The 18,107-nt window shown below is 36.0% G+C and overlaps 2 protein-coding genes across 5 annotated transcripts in view; one reads left to right on the forward strand and one right to left on the reverse strand.

Moving 5' to 3' along the window:
- The window catches only part of LOC115218810 (queuosine salvage protein), a 32,044-nt gene extending 15,573 nt beyond the window's left edge, over positions 1-16,471 (reverse strand). The window contains exons 1-3 of one of the 4 annotated variants that reach the window (XM_029788766.2): positions 15,951-16,471; positions 5,887-6,020; positions 3,688-3,782 (exon numbers count right to left, since the gene is read on the reverse strand). In XM_029788766.2, the coding sequence (XP_029644626.1) occupies positions 3,688-3,782; positions 5,887-5,991 (200 nt within the window). In that variant the 5' untranslated portion in view covers positions 5,992-6,020; positions 15,951-16,471. Of the gene's footprint in view, positions 1-3,687; positions 3,783-5,886; positions 6,021-9,080; positions 9,155-10,169; positions 10,419-10,495; positions 10,590-15,950 lie in introns of those variants that run through there. The other 3 variants (XM_036501171.1, XM_029788750.2, XM_036501180.1) reach the window with 3 other exon arrangements.
- LOC115218830 (very-long-chain enoyl-CoA reductase-like) lies at positions 14,364-16,253 on the forward strand. The gene has a single exon (XM_029788778.2). It carries the CDS (start codon positions 14,792-14,794, stop codon positions 15,704-15,706), a length of 915 nt encoding a protein of 304 aa, XP_029644638.1. The 5' UTR covers positions 14,364-14,791; the 3' UTR covers positions 15,707-16,253.
- Positions 16,472-18,107: the final 1,636 nt, after the last annotated feature.

Below are 18,107 nucleotides of genomic sequence, written 5' to 3' on the forward strand. Positions count from 1 at the left end.
TTATTTCAATTAAATGTAAGCTTTAAATCTGTGCATGCACACTGCAAGAAATGACATAATTCACACAGAAGTTTTACCTAGAGCGTGTGTATGTGTGTGTGTCATAGGAAGTTATTTTATGGCATTCTTTTGTTTGAGGAAGCAAAGTTATCAACTTGACATATGTGGGATCATATGATTGTTCGTTAATTTCTGTAGAATTCTTTTAATTTCTTTATGCTTTGAAAAGAGCAGAAATTGAAAGAGAGGATAAAATGAAAAAGCGACATTTGCTTTGAAGTGAAAGGAGAAAGTGAAAGATGTACATATATATGAAATGGACGTGTGTGTGTGTGTGTGAGTGTGTGTATCAGAGAGAGAGAGAGTGAATGAGTGAAAGTGTGTGTTGTGATGTATGAATTTTTTGGCATGTATGTGTCACCACTCTTTCTCTCTCTCACAGTCACATACACACACACATACACATTATCTTTCATGTACACATACATAAATGGGCGGAGGTAAAGAATATGTACACCACCCATTTTTGACGTAGCCCTAACCCTAAACATTGGGTGTGCATATTCTTTACCTTCGCCCAGAAATACATATGCATACATCTTTTTTGTGTGGGAGAGAGTGAAAGAGAGAGAGGGACTGTATTTCCTCATAATATATAGAGAAATGGATGTCTTTTAGTGCAAATTTTTTGGTTATGACTTATTTTAATACAATATTTATGAGTACATTTACATAAATGTTTGTCTGAGTAGAATTCTACGCATGAGTTAAACATCAGACAAAAGTGAAACATTAGAAGCAAATTGAAATATTGTCCAAAAATGACCTTAAAATTGTGCAACCAGCATAATTGCTGAGGTTATTTTAGTTGAAAAAAAGAGTTGTTGAGTGAAAACATAATTTATTTGGTAGATAGATAATAAGCAGCAGTAATGTTTCGTTATAACTCTCAAAGTTGTCAATGAACTGGCATCTGGATCAGCTGTTTTATTCATTAATTTCTGTAAAATTTTTTTATTTATTTGCTATTGTTTTAAAGTGAAAGAGAGGAGAAAGTGAAAAATATATGTGTATATGAAATGGATGTGTGTGTGTGAGTATGTGTTTGAGAGAGAGAGAGAGAGAGAGAGTGTGTGAGTGCCACTTACACATACATGAGAACACACACGTTCACTCACTCTCTCTCTCACATCATCATCATCATCATCATCATCATCATTTAACGTCCGCTTTCCATGCTAGCATGGGTTGGAAAAAAAGATGTATGCATATGTATTGATGTATATACATATAGATGACAACTCACCCCTTCAGTCACTCTCTCTCTCTCTCTTTCTCCCTTCCTCTCTCTCTCTCTTTCACACAAACACACACACACTCATTTTATATACACATACATCTTTCATTTTCTCTTCTCTTTCACTTTAAAACAAAAGTAAATAAATAAAAAATTTCTACAGAAATTAACTAATGCAAATGACAGCTCTGCAAGTCAAAATGAAAGATTGCCTAAGCAACTTTCTTTATTATAATACAGATGTGACTAATTCGGAGGAACATTACTTTCATTATTCACACATGGTCTGTCTCATAATCGAACATTGTAATTTTGGTTGAAATTGAAAGTGTGAAACTATTTTCACTTTGTAATGAAACCTAGTCATTGTAACTTTCAATATCAGCGCGTTTCACTGTTGGTTGGTAGTAAAAGATATCATTTACGATAGGTGACTACAAGAAAAATGATAATGTTAAATTTTTGTAATGCAAATAAGTGAATGAAAATATAGTTTAGTGGGTAGCCAAAAGCTTACTGAATCTTTTGATACCCCATACATCAAAAACGGCAACTCAGTTTTGGAATGCATAAGGAACATACACACACATATAAACTCTCTTTTATATATATAAAATATATATATATATATCACGTGACCGACCAGACCATCAGATGATGTTACACATCGCTGGTCACAATGCGTTCGCATTGTTTTAGCCTTTGAATGACGCCACCCCGCTGGCTAAGCGAGCAGGCCAACAGAAGAAAGAGTGGGAGAAAGAGTGGTGAAAGAGTACAGCAGGGATCACCACCCCCTGCCGGAGCCTCGTGGAGCTTTTAGGTGTTTTCGCTCAATAAACACACACAACGCCTGGTCTGGGAATCGAAACCGCGATCCTCCGACCGCGAGTCCGCTGCCCTAACCACTGGTCCATTGCACCTCTCTCTCTCTCTCTCTCTCTCTCTCTCTCTCTCTATATATATATATATATATATATATATATATATATATATATATATATATATATATTGTTACGGACCACCTGCCGTCGCTCGGTCGAACAGGAAAGTTCGCCACGGACCCAGAGAGAGAATTCAGTGGGGGAGAAGGTGGCGGCGAACCTGGCAACCACTCCCGGAGAGAACAACAACAAACAGAGGAAGAGATACCGAGAGAGACACAAAGAAATACAGCAGAAGGCAATTGGCTACATTTAACCTACTAGTTTATAACACTTTATAATTGTTACAACATCAAATAAATCAAGATACATATCAGGTACATCAAAGAGGAAATACATGCAAGAAACAACAGCATTTAAAGAAAACAACAAATCAATACAGGTATACAACAGATCAAAGCATTCGGGTACAATAACAGTTCGGATTGATGCAATATACAGTCCGGAGACAACAGTTCTGTTTCAAATCACATTAACGTTACAGTTCAGAGGACAATTAACACATATATGTTCAATGTTCATTAAATTCTTTTCAGACTACAACAGAGTCTTTCTTTTCAACAACTCTGTACACAATGTCTTTACACAGTTCTCTTTTCACATTAATTCATTAACACATCAACAAGTCCTTTACTCACTTCTGTAACAGTTCGTTATAGTCTCTTTACATAATTCACATATCAACACAATTAAACACATTCCATACATCAGCCAATGCCTTACATTATAGTCCATCTCTATTAGCTGCTTAATCCTCTGTATATCTCCTCCTCAGCCCCTCAACATTTCTCTCACTGTCTCGCCTGTCCTCTCCCATGACTGTCTTCCTCTTTCGGTACACTGTCACCAGCAGAACAGCCACTGCTAAATCCAAACTGCCAACTGCTTGCCTTGAATCCCAAATGCTGACTGCCTCTCACAAACTGAACTGCTTATTTAAGGGGGTAGGCCTCAAATGAACCCTAATTCACCTGAAAGGGTCGGGGAGTTTCCCCAGAGCTAATTAATCAACCTGCATCTGGCAGAACAATGGATTCATTCCCAAAAGTAGGTCGCCAGCTCTGTCCTTAAGTTGAACCACAACAATATATATATATATATAAAGTCTCAGTCATGATCACCCTTACAGAAAAACTTCAACTCGAGTTCAATTTACATAGATCAAAACTACTTTTTAAGTGAGGTTGTTTGTATGGAGAAGATCAAATGAAAATTCAAATGTCAAACTTCTTTATGATGATTAGTAGGAAACCTAGATAAACTCTGATCTTTCATATATACACACAAATACAAATAGAATACAGTCAGGGGCATGCACGTGTGCACATACACACACACACACACACTTGCATGCACAAATATTTAACATGACAACCTGTATCAATGTACAAAGAGATATATGAATTATGTAATTAAATGTGATAGAAAAGTTGAAATACAATTTACCAGTCGACAGTACTGACATCCATTGTCTTTGGGTTAAGAGCATGCTTCTTCCAATTTGTTATATCGAAACTTTTATTCTTCACAGATTCATATATCTAAATAGACAGTGCATGGAAATAATAATTCAGTTAACTGACAAAGAATGACTCCTGCTTATATTTAAAAAAAAAAACACAAAAAAGAGACAGGTTATTTCTAATTAAATAGAAGTGAATTTTGTACAGTAGTTTATTATGCAGATTTTCTTATATTATTCTCAGCAATATGTGCCCCTTTTTAGATATTTGCATGGACTGATACTTCAATATTAAATTTTTATGGAAATCACAGAAAGAAGGCACTGACTTAAGGAATGATATTGGACCTTGGTGCATCAACAGTCATGATTCTATTCACTCATAACACAATGTCCAATTCATATTTAAATCCAAACATAGATTCTGTTGAAAGTATGTTCAAGATATAAATATTGTAACCAGTTTAAAAATGTTATTTATAAGAAAAATAACAGTCCTGCTATCATTCCTTAAGTCAGTACCTTCTTTCTGTGATTTCCATAAAAATTTAATATGCCCATTCCTCTAGTGAAACCCAGTGACCTCACAATGCCTCTATAACAGTGTTATTACTGGAGTTAAGAACCACTGTTTAAGACTGATTTAGTCATTCATCTACCTGGATTGATGTGTTATACATGAGGTCATTGAAAAAAGAAGCGTGATTCAGGTGCAGCATGCTAGACTACATAGATGTTTACTGTATTGGTTTGGTGGCTCACAACTTTGAGTTCAAGCTTCTATAAGTACCAGTCCAACAGAACTAAATGATTTAAATGAAAATTAAGAGGAAAACAATGATTGTACATTTAACATAGCAACTAATAGCATCTAAGTAACATAAAACAATCTCTAAAGGAATACTTTATTTACTAAATCTGTGACAGGTCTAAAAAAATGACACTTCAAAACCAAGGTGTATTCTCTTTTAGCTTGCTACTTAAAAAGCAATCAGCTAGAAATATATCCCTGCTGCTTTAATCCATATGACTAATGAGAAAAAAAAAAACAACTCAGATAATAGCCTACAAAAAAAAGGCACTAAAAAGGGGAGGAGAATATAAAAATGTATAAGCACTAAATAAGCTTAATGCACACACACTCACAGCGCACGCGCGCACACACACACACACACACATGCATGCATGCATATACAAAAACACACAGACATTGTGTTTTTCATAAAAATATATATAATACTCTATTTTCTTCAATCTATCCAACTGAAAAATAAGGAGCATTGCCACTTAATAACTGATTGCTTATTTGTAAAAATTCTTGCTTAATGTAGTAAGGCCAAGAAAATGTTTAACTGATTAAAACTATACCTGTAGTAAAAATTATAAAAAAAACATTCACAAAATAAATCACCAGCAGAAACAGCCACAACAACCACATCTTAAGGCAATTTTCCAGTTAAAGCAGAAGTTAGATTTGTGGTCTCTATAACAATCTATTCCATTTTGTTCTAGCCTTTACATTCACCCTCAACAACACCTCCTTCTTTATTTTCTCTTCCATCACTTTTAGCTATCTTTTTCTCAGTTTCCCCCTTCTTCTACTTCCTTCCACATTCATTTCCATCACTGCTCTTAGTTACTTTCGTCCTTACTTGGTACATGACCCAACCATCTCCTTCCCTTTCTTTCCACAACATCTTTTACTGGTTCTATTCTTATCAAATGAAAATTGAATGAAGGCTTCAGTGGAGAGCAAGTCTGGTGATAGTTCTAGATATATGTTTATCTTATTACATCTCAGTGAATTATGGCATATTCCAGTGCTAGTTGTCTGAACATAAGATGATACAGACATAGAGTTTGAGTGAATAAACTCAGACATGATAACTGAAAAAATAACTTGAGAGAAATTACATTTGTATGAAAAGTAAATAGTTACATCCATGCCAGACAGTATTGTGAGCCAAAAATATTTAATTCATTAAAATTACAACCATATTGAGAAGAAAAATATCAAGATCAAACAAACACACAGCTGTTTGTCAACCCTACTGCTATTATTAGATTTAGTCTCATACTACAAGAACTTATTCACTGCATTAAATAAGGTTTTTTATGTTGTATGATTAAACTGCTTACAAAACAAATGATTAAAAAAAAAACAGGAACATCTTTGGACTTACCAAATTAGCAACTTTTGCCACACCTTCAGAGCATATTGTTACATCTTTACTTGTTTCTGCTATATACTGGCTGGAAGCTTTGGGTGATAAGATGCTTTCAGACATATTGACAAATCACTTAGTTAACACTGTTTCTGGTAACAGAAACAAAAGATGAGTTATTACAATACAAAATACAGCAGACATTTAGAACTACATCAAACACATTCTAAATCCAATAAATAATTTAGCATTAGGCATTTAATGTTTTAAACTTTTACATTATCATCATCCTCATCATTTAACATCCATGTTCCATGCTAGCATGAGTTGGACAGTTTGACATGTTTGTTTTGGCATAGTTTCAACAGCTGGATGCACTTTCTAACACTAACCACCGTACAGAGTCTACTGGCATGGGTGCTTCTTGTGGCACAATGAAGAATGGCGAATTATACATCTTTAATTAAATGTTTTTTTCGGCAAATAAAATTCCAACATATGTTTTTGTTGTATAAGTGTCTGGGGGTTCTTAATGCAATAGTTCTGTACCTCCAATCAATTTAAATTAAATCAATTATGGTGCAAATTCCAATCCAAAAGCTGACATTCTTATATAACTTTTTACAAATTGTTCCCCAGATAGGTTTATGAAGCAAACTGAAATATCTAATACCAAAGTTTGCTTCACTTGTACAGAGAACATCTTGAAAAAAACTATATGAGAATGTCAGTCTTTGAATTGGAATTTGTACTGTAGCAAGGATTCAAACCCTGACTGCTAGATTCTCAGTCAGATACCATGAATGAGCCCTCAAAGTTTCACATGATCAGTCTATAAGTCAAATAATCAGCATGAGGCTGTGGAATGATATGGTTTTCTCAAATGTTCTAAAATTTAACTTCTTGTCCCCTATTAAAAACCGTTTCCGGTGCTCAATCCATTGCATGGTGTTGAAGGTGGCTGACTGATTCATGTGCCTCCTCTCTTGCCAAGCAGACAGTTCTGAACATTTGCACAGACAACTCCAGTTTCTCGGACAAATCTATTTTGAGCATTCACCCAATGTGTCATAAGAAACCGCTATGGAGATGGCGTAGTTTTTCTCACTATCCTATTTGGCAATTATTAATATTGTTCATTGTAAATAACCAACACCAAATATCATTATGCCTGGCAAGAAATATCAAGTTATGTGTATGTGACTTTGCTTCAGTAATTATTCTTGCAGCCAACACTGACACCCACTTTGGCAATGGCGATGTATACTTTTAAAGTATATCTTCATTGATAACTCAGCTTGAGTAACGAAGCAAACCTGTATGCCAATACTGTGGTTGATTTAGTATAAATTGAAGTATAGAACTATCGCATCTAAGAACCCTAGAAACTTATGCATCAGAAACAAATATCAGAATTTTATATGCTGAAAAATATTTTGCTCCAATCTTTATCATGAATATATATATATATATCATCATCATCAACATCATCATTTAGCGTCCGCTTTCCATGCTAGCATGGGTTGGACGGGTCAACTGGGGTCTGTGAAGCTGGAAGGCTTCGTCAAGCCCAGTCAGATCTGGCAGTGTTTCTACGGCTGGATGCCCTTCCTAACGCCAACCACTCCGCGAGTGTAGTGGGTGTTTTTTACGTGCCACCTGCACAGGTGCCAGACAGAGCTGGCAAACGGCCACGAACGGATGGTGTTTTACGTGTATATATATATATAGTTAATCCAAACATGAAAACACAACAACGTGAGGACGTGGAACAAGTATAGTGTTATTGGACGCTCAGGAAAGAAAGAAAGAAGGAGAGTTTAACATTTTGAGTGGAGCTCTTCGTCAGAAACATAGGAGAAGGAAAGATCCAAAGAAGGGAAGACGGAGGAAAAAAAAATCGCCAACGGTACACACGCGGTCACATTTTGAATATATATATATGTACATACAGGGGTTGGACAAAATAATGGAAACACCTAGCATCATAATTTTGAAATATTTATAAACCCATCAAAAGCTTGTTTATTTTTATGTTTTTTGATTTATTATTAGTGTTGCTTAATATGTTTTGCTAAAATTGCTGTTCTTTTCATCAGAAAAAAGTAATTAAATTTCATTAAAATGACAGATCTATCGGACTTTCAAAGAGGTCAAATTGTTGGTGCTTGTATGGCAAGTGCCAATATAATGAAAACAGCCAAAATGTTTGGTGTATCAAGAACTACTGTCTCAAAAGTAATGACAGCTTTGAGAAAGAGGGAAAAACTTCTTTGTCAAAACAAAACTCCAGAAAAACCAAAACTTTCAGATAGGGGAAGTGTATGGAGAGGACTGTATGAGCCGCACATAAATGTACAAGTAGTTCAAACGTTTTCAAGATGGCCAAAAAATGTCAATATTGGCGAACGTTTTGGGAGACCAGCAACCAGCAGAACTGAGAAAAGCATCGTAGACGTGTGCAGCTGTGAGGCGAAATTGTCAAATCATCATCCATGAGTTGTCAGAGGATGTACAGATTAGTTATCGTTCAGTTCAGTCCATTATCACTGAAGATTTGGGTATGAGATGCGTGTCTGCCAAGTTTGTGCCAAAACTGCTTTCAGCTGACCAAAGACATTTGGACTTCAGTTGCACAAGATCTTGAGTGTATTGAGAACGATGAAATCTTTTTGAAAACTTTACGTAGGCCTCTGTGCAGGTATTGCTAAGCTTTTAGCAAAATTTGATGTAGATTCTCTGCTCAACCTTCCCCGTCATGGTCAATGTGACAATCACATGCTACACACCTTCCTTCCAAGCACTGCTTTAAACAGTGGAAGTGAGCTAGAACGTTAAAACTTATTGCATATGCATAGCCGAATACAAGGTAAATCTGTGCCGAGCGGCTTTACTCTGCGTGCTTCAGCTTCGTTACTGTAGCAACAGTCCGGATACTTATTGGTCAACCCTCGTATGTGTGTGTGTGTAAGGAATGGATCTAAATGATAAAACTTCATCAAACGTTACAAACGAAGAAAGGTAAAAAAAAAAACTAAATCAGGAGGATTATCGCAGTTTAAAAATCTTTAAAATGTTTACGAAGACCTGAGATTTTATTGGTTCTCTATATGTTTAAAGAAACACTTACAGGTCTGGGTGTGGAAAATATAAATGTACAAAAGTGGGCACTAACATACTTAATGCACTGGGCTAAAATATGTTAATTAAACTATCCCGGTAGTGAGAACTAATAATTATCTTATTCAACAAATCTAGTCAACGAAAACAATGCGACATGTCTCGCCTCCCATTTCTGGATTAATGATAATCAACCTTGGCATAATTCAAAGGGAAATAACTAAATACAGTTTATCTGGCACACTTCCAATCCTTTACTTGTTAAGACTGATAACAAGCTTTCAGACATTGACCTTTGTAGTGATGTTGCAGCTTCTTTATAAGAGACATAATGTTAGTGACAATAATACAATTTTATTGTTGCTGGTAGCAATGATGCTACTTAGTACTTTAGATGATCTTTAACTCCAGGTGAATCTTGATTGAACAAATCTTATAATCAAAGCCAGTTCAGCCATAACCATCTCATCGTTTTAGGGGTGTCTATGACTATACATTATCCAATGTGTCCCTTATTTGTAGGCCGTGTTGATACTGACATGACAATAGTGGCTTCGGTGGAAGTAGTAACATTAGTCAATGCCAAAGTAATGACCTTTTGTGAATGTAACCATTCTAATATGAATATATAGCTAGGATTACTATTAACACGGCGATTTTTTTTTTTTTTTTTTAGTACATATTCTCCGGGAGTGATAATGAAAGCAAAACCATTCGGGAAAATACATTAAAAGAAAATGACATGAACAATCTGCAAACGGCGAATCTTTGAATTTCAGTTAACAAAATCGTAATATGCAAATAAATAAGAGGAATCAAGCGTAAGGGCATGTACTGCAAGAATGGCCTAAAATAGCCATTGGCTTAGAAATATTTAGTACTTTAATACAAAACAATTAGTGTCAGACAATGTTGTGTAACAGGATGAGAGGTCCCCGCACTGGACCTCTCATCCTGTAATTGAACCCTGATAATCTGGTTTCGTTTTGCTTAGAATGGCTTAAAAATATAGATTTAAAAAGTATTTATCTCTTGAGTTAGAAAAAGGTATAGTCTTTAACTAAATTAAGTATGATTTTGAATGCAATTATGAAGGGGCAAAAATAACAGAGGGTCAGAAACACTATTGAATATTTAGCTTAACTAATTAAAGTTTAAATAACGGTATTTTTGACACTTACTTTTCGTTCTGTGAATTATATGTGAAGAAATTTGGTTTGTGAGTAGGTATGAACGAAAAATATGTATAAAGATAGCAGATTAAAATATTTTGTAGAAACTAATTATTTGCATTAAGTTATTTATCTTTGTTTCAAAAGTTCAAGGAACATAAAGGGAAGGAATGTATCTCGTCTCTAGCTATACTTTGATACTCAATATTGTAAATAGTTTTATGTAATAACTTAAATGTTTATTTTCTTTTTAATTTGATGAGGAAATTCTGTTAACTAAATATTTCTAAATTAATTATAAACAGATAAATATAGCAATAAATAAAAAAAATTACATGTATATAAATAATAATTCCAAAGCTGTGGAAATGTATTTCCGGTACCCGGTTTCATAACGGTTTCGTTCACCGGAAGTTTTTCGTCTGTGTCCTGCAAGTGTATTTATGATTCTGTAGTTTCAGCTTTATGCCGTGTGGAAAAAGAAAAATTCTATATTTGTAGTTCTTATTAACGAACATACACCTCTCTCTCTCTCTAATAGCGGTGCGCTAAAAATCGCGAGTTCTTGGAATCTGTATGTTTTGAGTATCGTACGCACTAAATGTGAAAAGAAAGTTAAGGGGGCTCCCCCTTTTACGTATATTTTCAGGTTTTACATTTTTTTTTGTTTATCATATTAATGTTCTGGAGTAGCTTAATCTACCATACCAACAAAAGTGTGCTCTCACCGACTTTGTTTCCAAATAATTTTCAGAAAAGGGGATATTTTTTAAATGAAATTATCTACAATGCTTTTCTGCTGGTGTTAATTACAATTATATCGTATAATTATATGGTGTAAATTACAACTATATGAAAGAAAATAAAATAAAGTAAGCAAGCGCACATACATATCGACACACATCAAATAATGTTTCTAAGTGCATCAGCATGGCTGCAGCTATGAGCTGAAACTACAGCAAAAAAAAAAAAGTTGTATTTTGTAGATATGTCTGTCATACATGTCAGTATTTGTGCTCGCCCATCAATTTTTGTCTTTTTCTTTTCTTTCTTTTTTCCGCATTAAATTCCGGTATAATTGTAACCTGCACTATCTGAAAGGCATTTGTAGAAAATTTCATCTAAAAAAGTCCCGTTTTTCTGAAAACAGAGTCATAGTTGGGGGCACAATTGTGTAGGTATGCCCCTTAGACGTTCAAAATGGAGATCTCGGGAAAAATAATAAAGTCAAAGCTGAAAAATTACGGAAGAGAGAGAGAGAGATTAAAAAATCACTCCTCCCATTTTTTTCTTTGTAGATTCGTAATCTATACTTAAATCATACACATCCGAATAAATTATGCATTTTGGCACACTTGATGATTTGCGACTTTATTCTCTTAGAATGCAATAGAGACAGATTGATTGGAGGGGTGTGCAACGAATTGGTCACAGCGTGAACACATTAGCTAGATTGCCCTGCGATGTTCGCTCTGGCTACCTGCAGTCTGAGTTGAAATACTGCTGGAACTTTCGTCGGAGGGAAAAGAAATATTAACGGTATGTTTTTATGAGCAGAAGGTGAAACTAAAGTGTGACCTGTGAGCATTACATGATGTATGTATATAATGTTATTTGTATAATGATATAGACCGAATGAGTTATTATTAAAAAATCTGCGTTGTTCAGAGAAGCCTGGTGCGCTGTCCATCAGGTGTCAGAATACGTGGTACCAACCGAGCAGAAACCATTATGCCATGTTCATTGTGCAGAGTACTCTCAACTCTCTTACGGGATCTAGTAATAGCATTGCTATTTGATTTATAGTCAATCGCCTGTCATCCATCACCATGTGGTGAACACAATCAATGTATTCCTTGATGGTGGCAGTTGCAGGACGTCCAGACTTTAGGTCATCTTCAAGATTCTCCATTCCCCTCCTAAATGTAGCAGACATATTAGCATGAATGTCATTGATCTTCCGTGAGCAAGCAGGACACAAATTTTGTTGCAATTCTTTTCATTTGCTAGTCCTTGCTCAAAATTTGTTGGCAGGAGCTCCAGGACACACCAGTCATATCAACAAGTTTGTCAATTGTTCGGTGGCGGTGCTCCAAGATCAGTTCATGAAGTTTCATGTTTTCATTCATTTGGGAGGTCAATGGACGCCCTAAACGAGGTTGGTCTTCAAGCGACAAATGACAATTCGTAAAGCGTGAAAACCACTCATAAACTCGTGTTTTGCTCATGGCAGCGTCCTTCTAAGCTGTTAGAAGCATGACAGCTGTTTCGGCCTCTGTTTTCCCAAACAGAAAACAGAATTTCACGGGAGCACGCTGATCCCTCATTTCAGCCATCGCAAAAATTGACGAACAAGGGAGAAGCACTGCAAAGCAAAGATGCGCCATGTGACAGTAGAACTACACTCGACGACGCTGGTCAGCATACCGATGCCTGGGGTCACATCAAGTGACTTCTAGCATCCGAAGCCTGAACTACAACAGGCCTGTCCCACAGAGAATATTTCTGGTTACTTTGGGGGTATCCCCTTGTATGTATGAATGCAAGGAAGGGGCGATCCAGTGTGTGAATACCGTGAAAAACAATTAGAGATCGGATTCCTTCAAGAGTTATGTCTCTTGTCCCAAAACCTGCATAAATGATAACTGCCAACAGAGTGAGGTCAGGGAACAGGTGAAAAGGGACTGATATGTGTAGGAGTGTTGGAGGAAGGGGATTAGGTAAGTTTAAACTCGTGCTTTACCAGACTTCAGGTTGTGGTGGTGGGAGGATTGAGTGAAGGAGCCCTAAGGTTTATAATCATGTTGGAGCCTGTTGGTAACAATCACATTCTTTCATGTGGGTACAGGCAAAAAACTTCACTCTTGCAGGCTTGGATAAGTGTCCGGGTGAAGAGAGTTCTTCAAAACAGTTCTTTTCTCAGCTAGACATAACCTGCACTTCCTGCTTTTGTTGAAATTAGGCTTGCACTTCTTAGCACTCTCCACTTGATCTTGTAATCCATGGTGCTTTCCTCCAACGACCATGCATGCTAAGCCAGGGCTATTATATTCCACTTCTCATTAATATTAAAGGAGGACTTATGATTGTTATGGATGTATGTAGACAAAATCTCCTGGACTTTCTGTTGCACCCACATACTCTCGCACATTTGACTGCCTGTTGGGGGTCATTTGGCGTCACTTGTGTCTCATATACAACGATCACGGTGTTGCAGCTGTCGTTGAGAGGTCATGTTGTGTTGCTGCTACTTGAACATCTTGTCTCTGTCTCTGACGTGGGTCCACCACCTAAAATTTTCAAGAGACTAGGTGTAAACTAAAAGAAACACTTAAAGCGTATCTATTAAATATTTTATAGAACCTATTCATACAGGGAAGTGTATAGTCACTAAGCTAAGGTAGATCTTACCAATACAAGCCTTAACATTTTGGGAGAACAAGTGAGAACCACAATACCTTCCAATTATGTTTTCTCTTGTTGGGGTTATGGTCACGTGTGTAATTAATCCTATCTTTAAAATCGGTGGCAGCCAGAGGCCTCATTGTGGTATGGAGCCGTGAGGTCGAAAGTCTCTTGTAAACAGATTGGAGAATCTTCTCCTGATCCCTTTCATAAGGTTCGCGAACACTATGGTTGGAAAAGGAAGCTATATTAATGTATGTCAGTTTGTCATTCGGCTTCTTAAAAGCACCAGATTCTAACTTTAAGGTCACATCAAGGAAATTATCTGTCTTTTGGTTGGTTTCTATAGTAACCGGGAAGCCTAGGGAATTCAAGGTCCTTCCTAAGCCTAGCGAGTATGTGGGCCACCAATGTTGCCTAAGCTAGTTGAAGGGAATTTCTTATTAAGTAAATCTAAAATAAAAATGCCAACGAGGTCACACACATCAGCGTTGTCGAAAGCACCATTCGCTACGTCGAAGAAGTCTTTTAAATCGGTGCGCTTGGCCCAGGCCAGTCCGTTGAAAAGCAGGGATTTTTTGTTTTTTTGTATGTGTGTATGATAATGCCTCTGTCCTCATCTGTAATCTCATTGTGTGCGTGTGCACTGGCGTAGTTAGTGGGTGCGGCACGTTTCATCTTGTAGGCTATTGCTGTAGGCATTATGTGTTTTTTGTGGGGTTCAGGGCTGCCCCGGGTAGCACACACTCTAGTGTGTGTATGTGCATGTTATGTGGAATTGAGGTCTAACTGATTGAATGCGTATCGTTTTCGTTTGTTCACTCACTGCGTGTATACATGTGTATATGTATACTGTTTTCTCTCTCTCTCTCTTTCTCTTTCCCATCACCGCTTATGAAATCTGGCTGACGTTTTTTTCATTGTCTGGCCGTTGCCACCTCTCTGACACTTGTTACTACTTCCCTTTTTCATCTCTCTCTCTCTCTCTTACATACACACATGTACACACACTAAATCCCGTTTATATTTACTTCTACACCCGTTGATGTTTCTACGCTCCAACGAAGGATTCTCTTCAAAACGTCACGTTTCCCTACTTCTCTGCGGCCTAAAAATTCTGTTTAAATCTATATGTATCATCTTTTAACAACACTGAACATCTCTACTTCCCTCGGATTCTACTGTTTTACTATACTAGTGCATTTCTTATTGCCATATTCATAACTATGGAAGTTGATATTGCAAGCGCGAAAACTGGGAAATGTATTGTTTCCTTCAGTAACCTCAAACCTCTATCGACAGTGAAAGATGTTAAAAAGGAATATAAGAAATTCAGTCCGAAATTGGCATTTGAAAGACAATCATTTCGTAAAGAAGCGCGAGGCAGGCTTCTTAGAGATGACGAAACACTAGCAAGTTTGGGATTCAACAAGAAAGCTGTCCTTTACTTCAAAGACCTTGGTCCTCAAATAGGATGGACCACAGTATTTCTCGCAGAATATGCTGGACCCCTTTTTATCTATGCATTCTTTTATATTCGTCCTAGTTTTATTTATGGACAGAATGCTTTGGACGAACCTCGTGCCTTCGTAGTGGATCTCGCTGCCGGTTGTTGGTGCTTTCATTATGGCAAAAGACTACTGGAGACCCTGTTTGTACACCGATTTTCTCATGCAACCATGCCTATTCGTAATATTTTCAAGAATTGTGGGTACTACTGGGGCTTCTCGGCTTACATTGCTTATTATATGAATCATCCTCTGTACACTCCACCTACCTTCGGTAACAAACAAATATATACAGGTCTTGCACTTTTCATCCTCTCAGAAATCGGTAATTTTTCTATTCATATTGCACTACGCAACCTCCGGCCCCGCAATTCTACGCGGCGGTTGATACCTTATCCGGGCCTGAACCCTTTCACTTGGCTCTTCCATCTCGTTAGCTGCCCAAACTACACCTACGAGGTGTTTGCTTGGATCGGTTTTACAGCGATGACACAGTGTTTTCCTGTCGGACTCTTCACCCTGGCAGGTTTCTATCAAATGACTGTATGGTCTTTCAACAAACTTGTAAATTACAAAAGAGAATTTAGTGATTTTCCTCGAAACCGTACTGCCATTATCCCTTTTATTTTATAATCTATTTATGTATCTTTATATTGTCCTTCACGGGCTCAATAACATTTCCATCCCATCCCCATCTATGTTTCTAATCTATACATGTTTCATTTTATACTTGTTTTGCCTTACCGTTGACTATTTATTTAATTGTTCGTCGATCCTAATGAAAGTTGTTTCGTTTTTATTACTTTTTTCCCCAAAATTTTAATTTTAGCTGATAAAAATATGAAACAAAACATAATTATGACAATATTAAACATACATGAAGAATTACAAAAATGCAGGGAATACTTGTAGATATTTGCTATTCCATTCATTTTCTCTCCACGTAGTTCCTTCATTTACGATGGGTAAAGTAGTTGAATTGTTCTACAACCCTCTTGCAGAGAGATTCAAAAGACTGTGGATAAATATTCTTATTAACAAAATTTCCGTCATATATGTAAATTCCATCACCTCCAGTTTGGTCTGTTTGGACACAAGCAGATCATTAAATCGGACATTATTCGATTCTGGTAGAATGTTTTGTTTTCTGAGTGGCTCTTAAGCGGCCCTGAAAAAAAAATCCACCGCTTAACCAATACCCTCTAAAGCGAACTATTCTACCAACATATTCGTAGTTTTAGTTCTAACTCCATCAATTCCTTTGAAATTATTATCAATCCATTCACAATAAATGTCTTTATGACAGCAACGTCCGTCTTTCACTTTCAGTTTCAACATGCTAACTAATTTTGTGTTGTATATCTGTTACGAAGCATACTGGCATGAAATTTTAAAATTTTGAATCGGACCATCAAATAATATTTTTGAAAATTGTACATTCAGACTATTAGTTCTGTAATGTCTGCTAATTCACTTGTGTATGTGTTGTTAAGGGCGTTTAAGAAAATCGTGTCCCATAACCCGCTTTCCACCTCCTTATTTGCTACAAAACAGCAGAAAATAAGTATGTTTAAAGAAGCTGAAAGAACGTGGCGAGTTGGGCTATGAAACCATATATATATATATAATATACTCTTCAAGTCACAAGATCAAATGTAATTTCTTATTGGATGGATTTGAGACATCATTTTCAAAACAAATGCCTTAAACTAAAGGAGAAACTAACATTAAAAAAAAAACTTGTAAAACGCAACAAAGTAGCTGGAATATTGTTTATCAAGATCATGGATAATGTTTACTTTCCGTGACTATAAGTTTCAGATCATTTTCCCACTGAAACGCTGAACATTTGGCTGTAGTTTTATATACGCATAAAACCAACTTTTCGGATTGAGTAAACATTTGTTGTTTCATAGTGTTATCTTTCTTATCTCTGATATTTTGTATATTCGTTTGATGAATTAAAAAGAAATCATTTATAACCCATCTATGTGATGCATTTATTTCTTTTGTACAATGTTTAGACATGCATTCATTCACATGTACGTCATTTGTCGACACCTTTGTAGATAAGTAATATATTTGCTTCACCAGCCTCCACGTTGTCCGAATGTAAACGAGATGCAATTAGTAGATTCACAATGCTTTCTCCAACTTTCAGATCTCAGCAAAAAAAGATAAACAAAACACTAATTAATTTTAAGGTGCATATTTATATAGCCAAGTGGACTGTTGACATTTCTAATTTGGTTCGGAGAAGACAGCAGTATTCCTGTGGCTACCTCAACACCAATTATTCTATTAATTGATTTTTATTATCTTTACTGTCTAAACCATGAACTTCTAGTGGATATTCTACAAGTCCTATTATATGTTGAACTAACTTTATTCAGTATTCACTGTAGTTTTGTGAATATATTATTTTTTTTCTTAAAGTGCTAATTTAAATTTGTTAGCTATGTTACTGATTATTATAATTTCCTATTTTGTACCCCTATTTTAAAGTATTTTTCACGAAAGATCGCCTTTTCTGTGTGACAAAGTACTACAATATTTTGTTTCCAGCACTAAATAGATAAACCTAACAAACCGCTCAAATCATCACGCAAAAAATAGTGTGTGATGCTGGTGATTTTTACTGTTATAAATTTCTCTAAGTATGTACTTTTTGTGTTTTCTGTCAGCCTCTAAACCAGTCATTGGAAAACTAACCCTAGGGACTTTCTAAATGGCATACCTAAAAATTACCTTGAATTTTTTTTAGTCGTGCAGTTCATCTGATGATAAACCATGTCTCACATGGCTTGCTTCTCAAAGAAGTTACCCATTGCTGCTATAAACCCTGTCTCATTACTAGGAACAATTTATTTTATTATTGATGAATTTTAATTTATTGCATTTTTTAAATTGGTTTAATGCAGTAGAATTAAGTATTCCATTTTAGTAATTTGTTGTTCCAAAAGTCAACCATCTCTATCTGAGGAAGAAAACTTTATGATGTTTTACTGTTTCTTGTTATTTATACTTAACCTCT

The sequence above is a fragment of the Octopus sinensis genome, linkage group LG1 (genome assembly GCF_006345805.1).
Source record: "Octopus sinensis linkage group LG1, ASM634580v1, whole genome shotgun sequence".
In the NCBI taxonomy this organism is placed as follows: Eukaryota; Metazoa; Mollusca; class Cephalopoda; order Octopoda; family Octopodidae; genus Octopus; species Octopus sinensis.

Coding starts and splice junctions, on each gene's coding strand:
- LOC115218830 (XM_029788778.2), top strand. CDS start 14,792: ATGGAAGTTGATATTGCAAGCGCGAAAACTGGGAAATGTATTGTTTCC.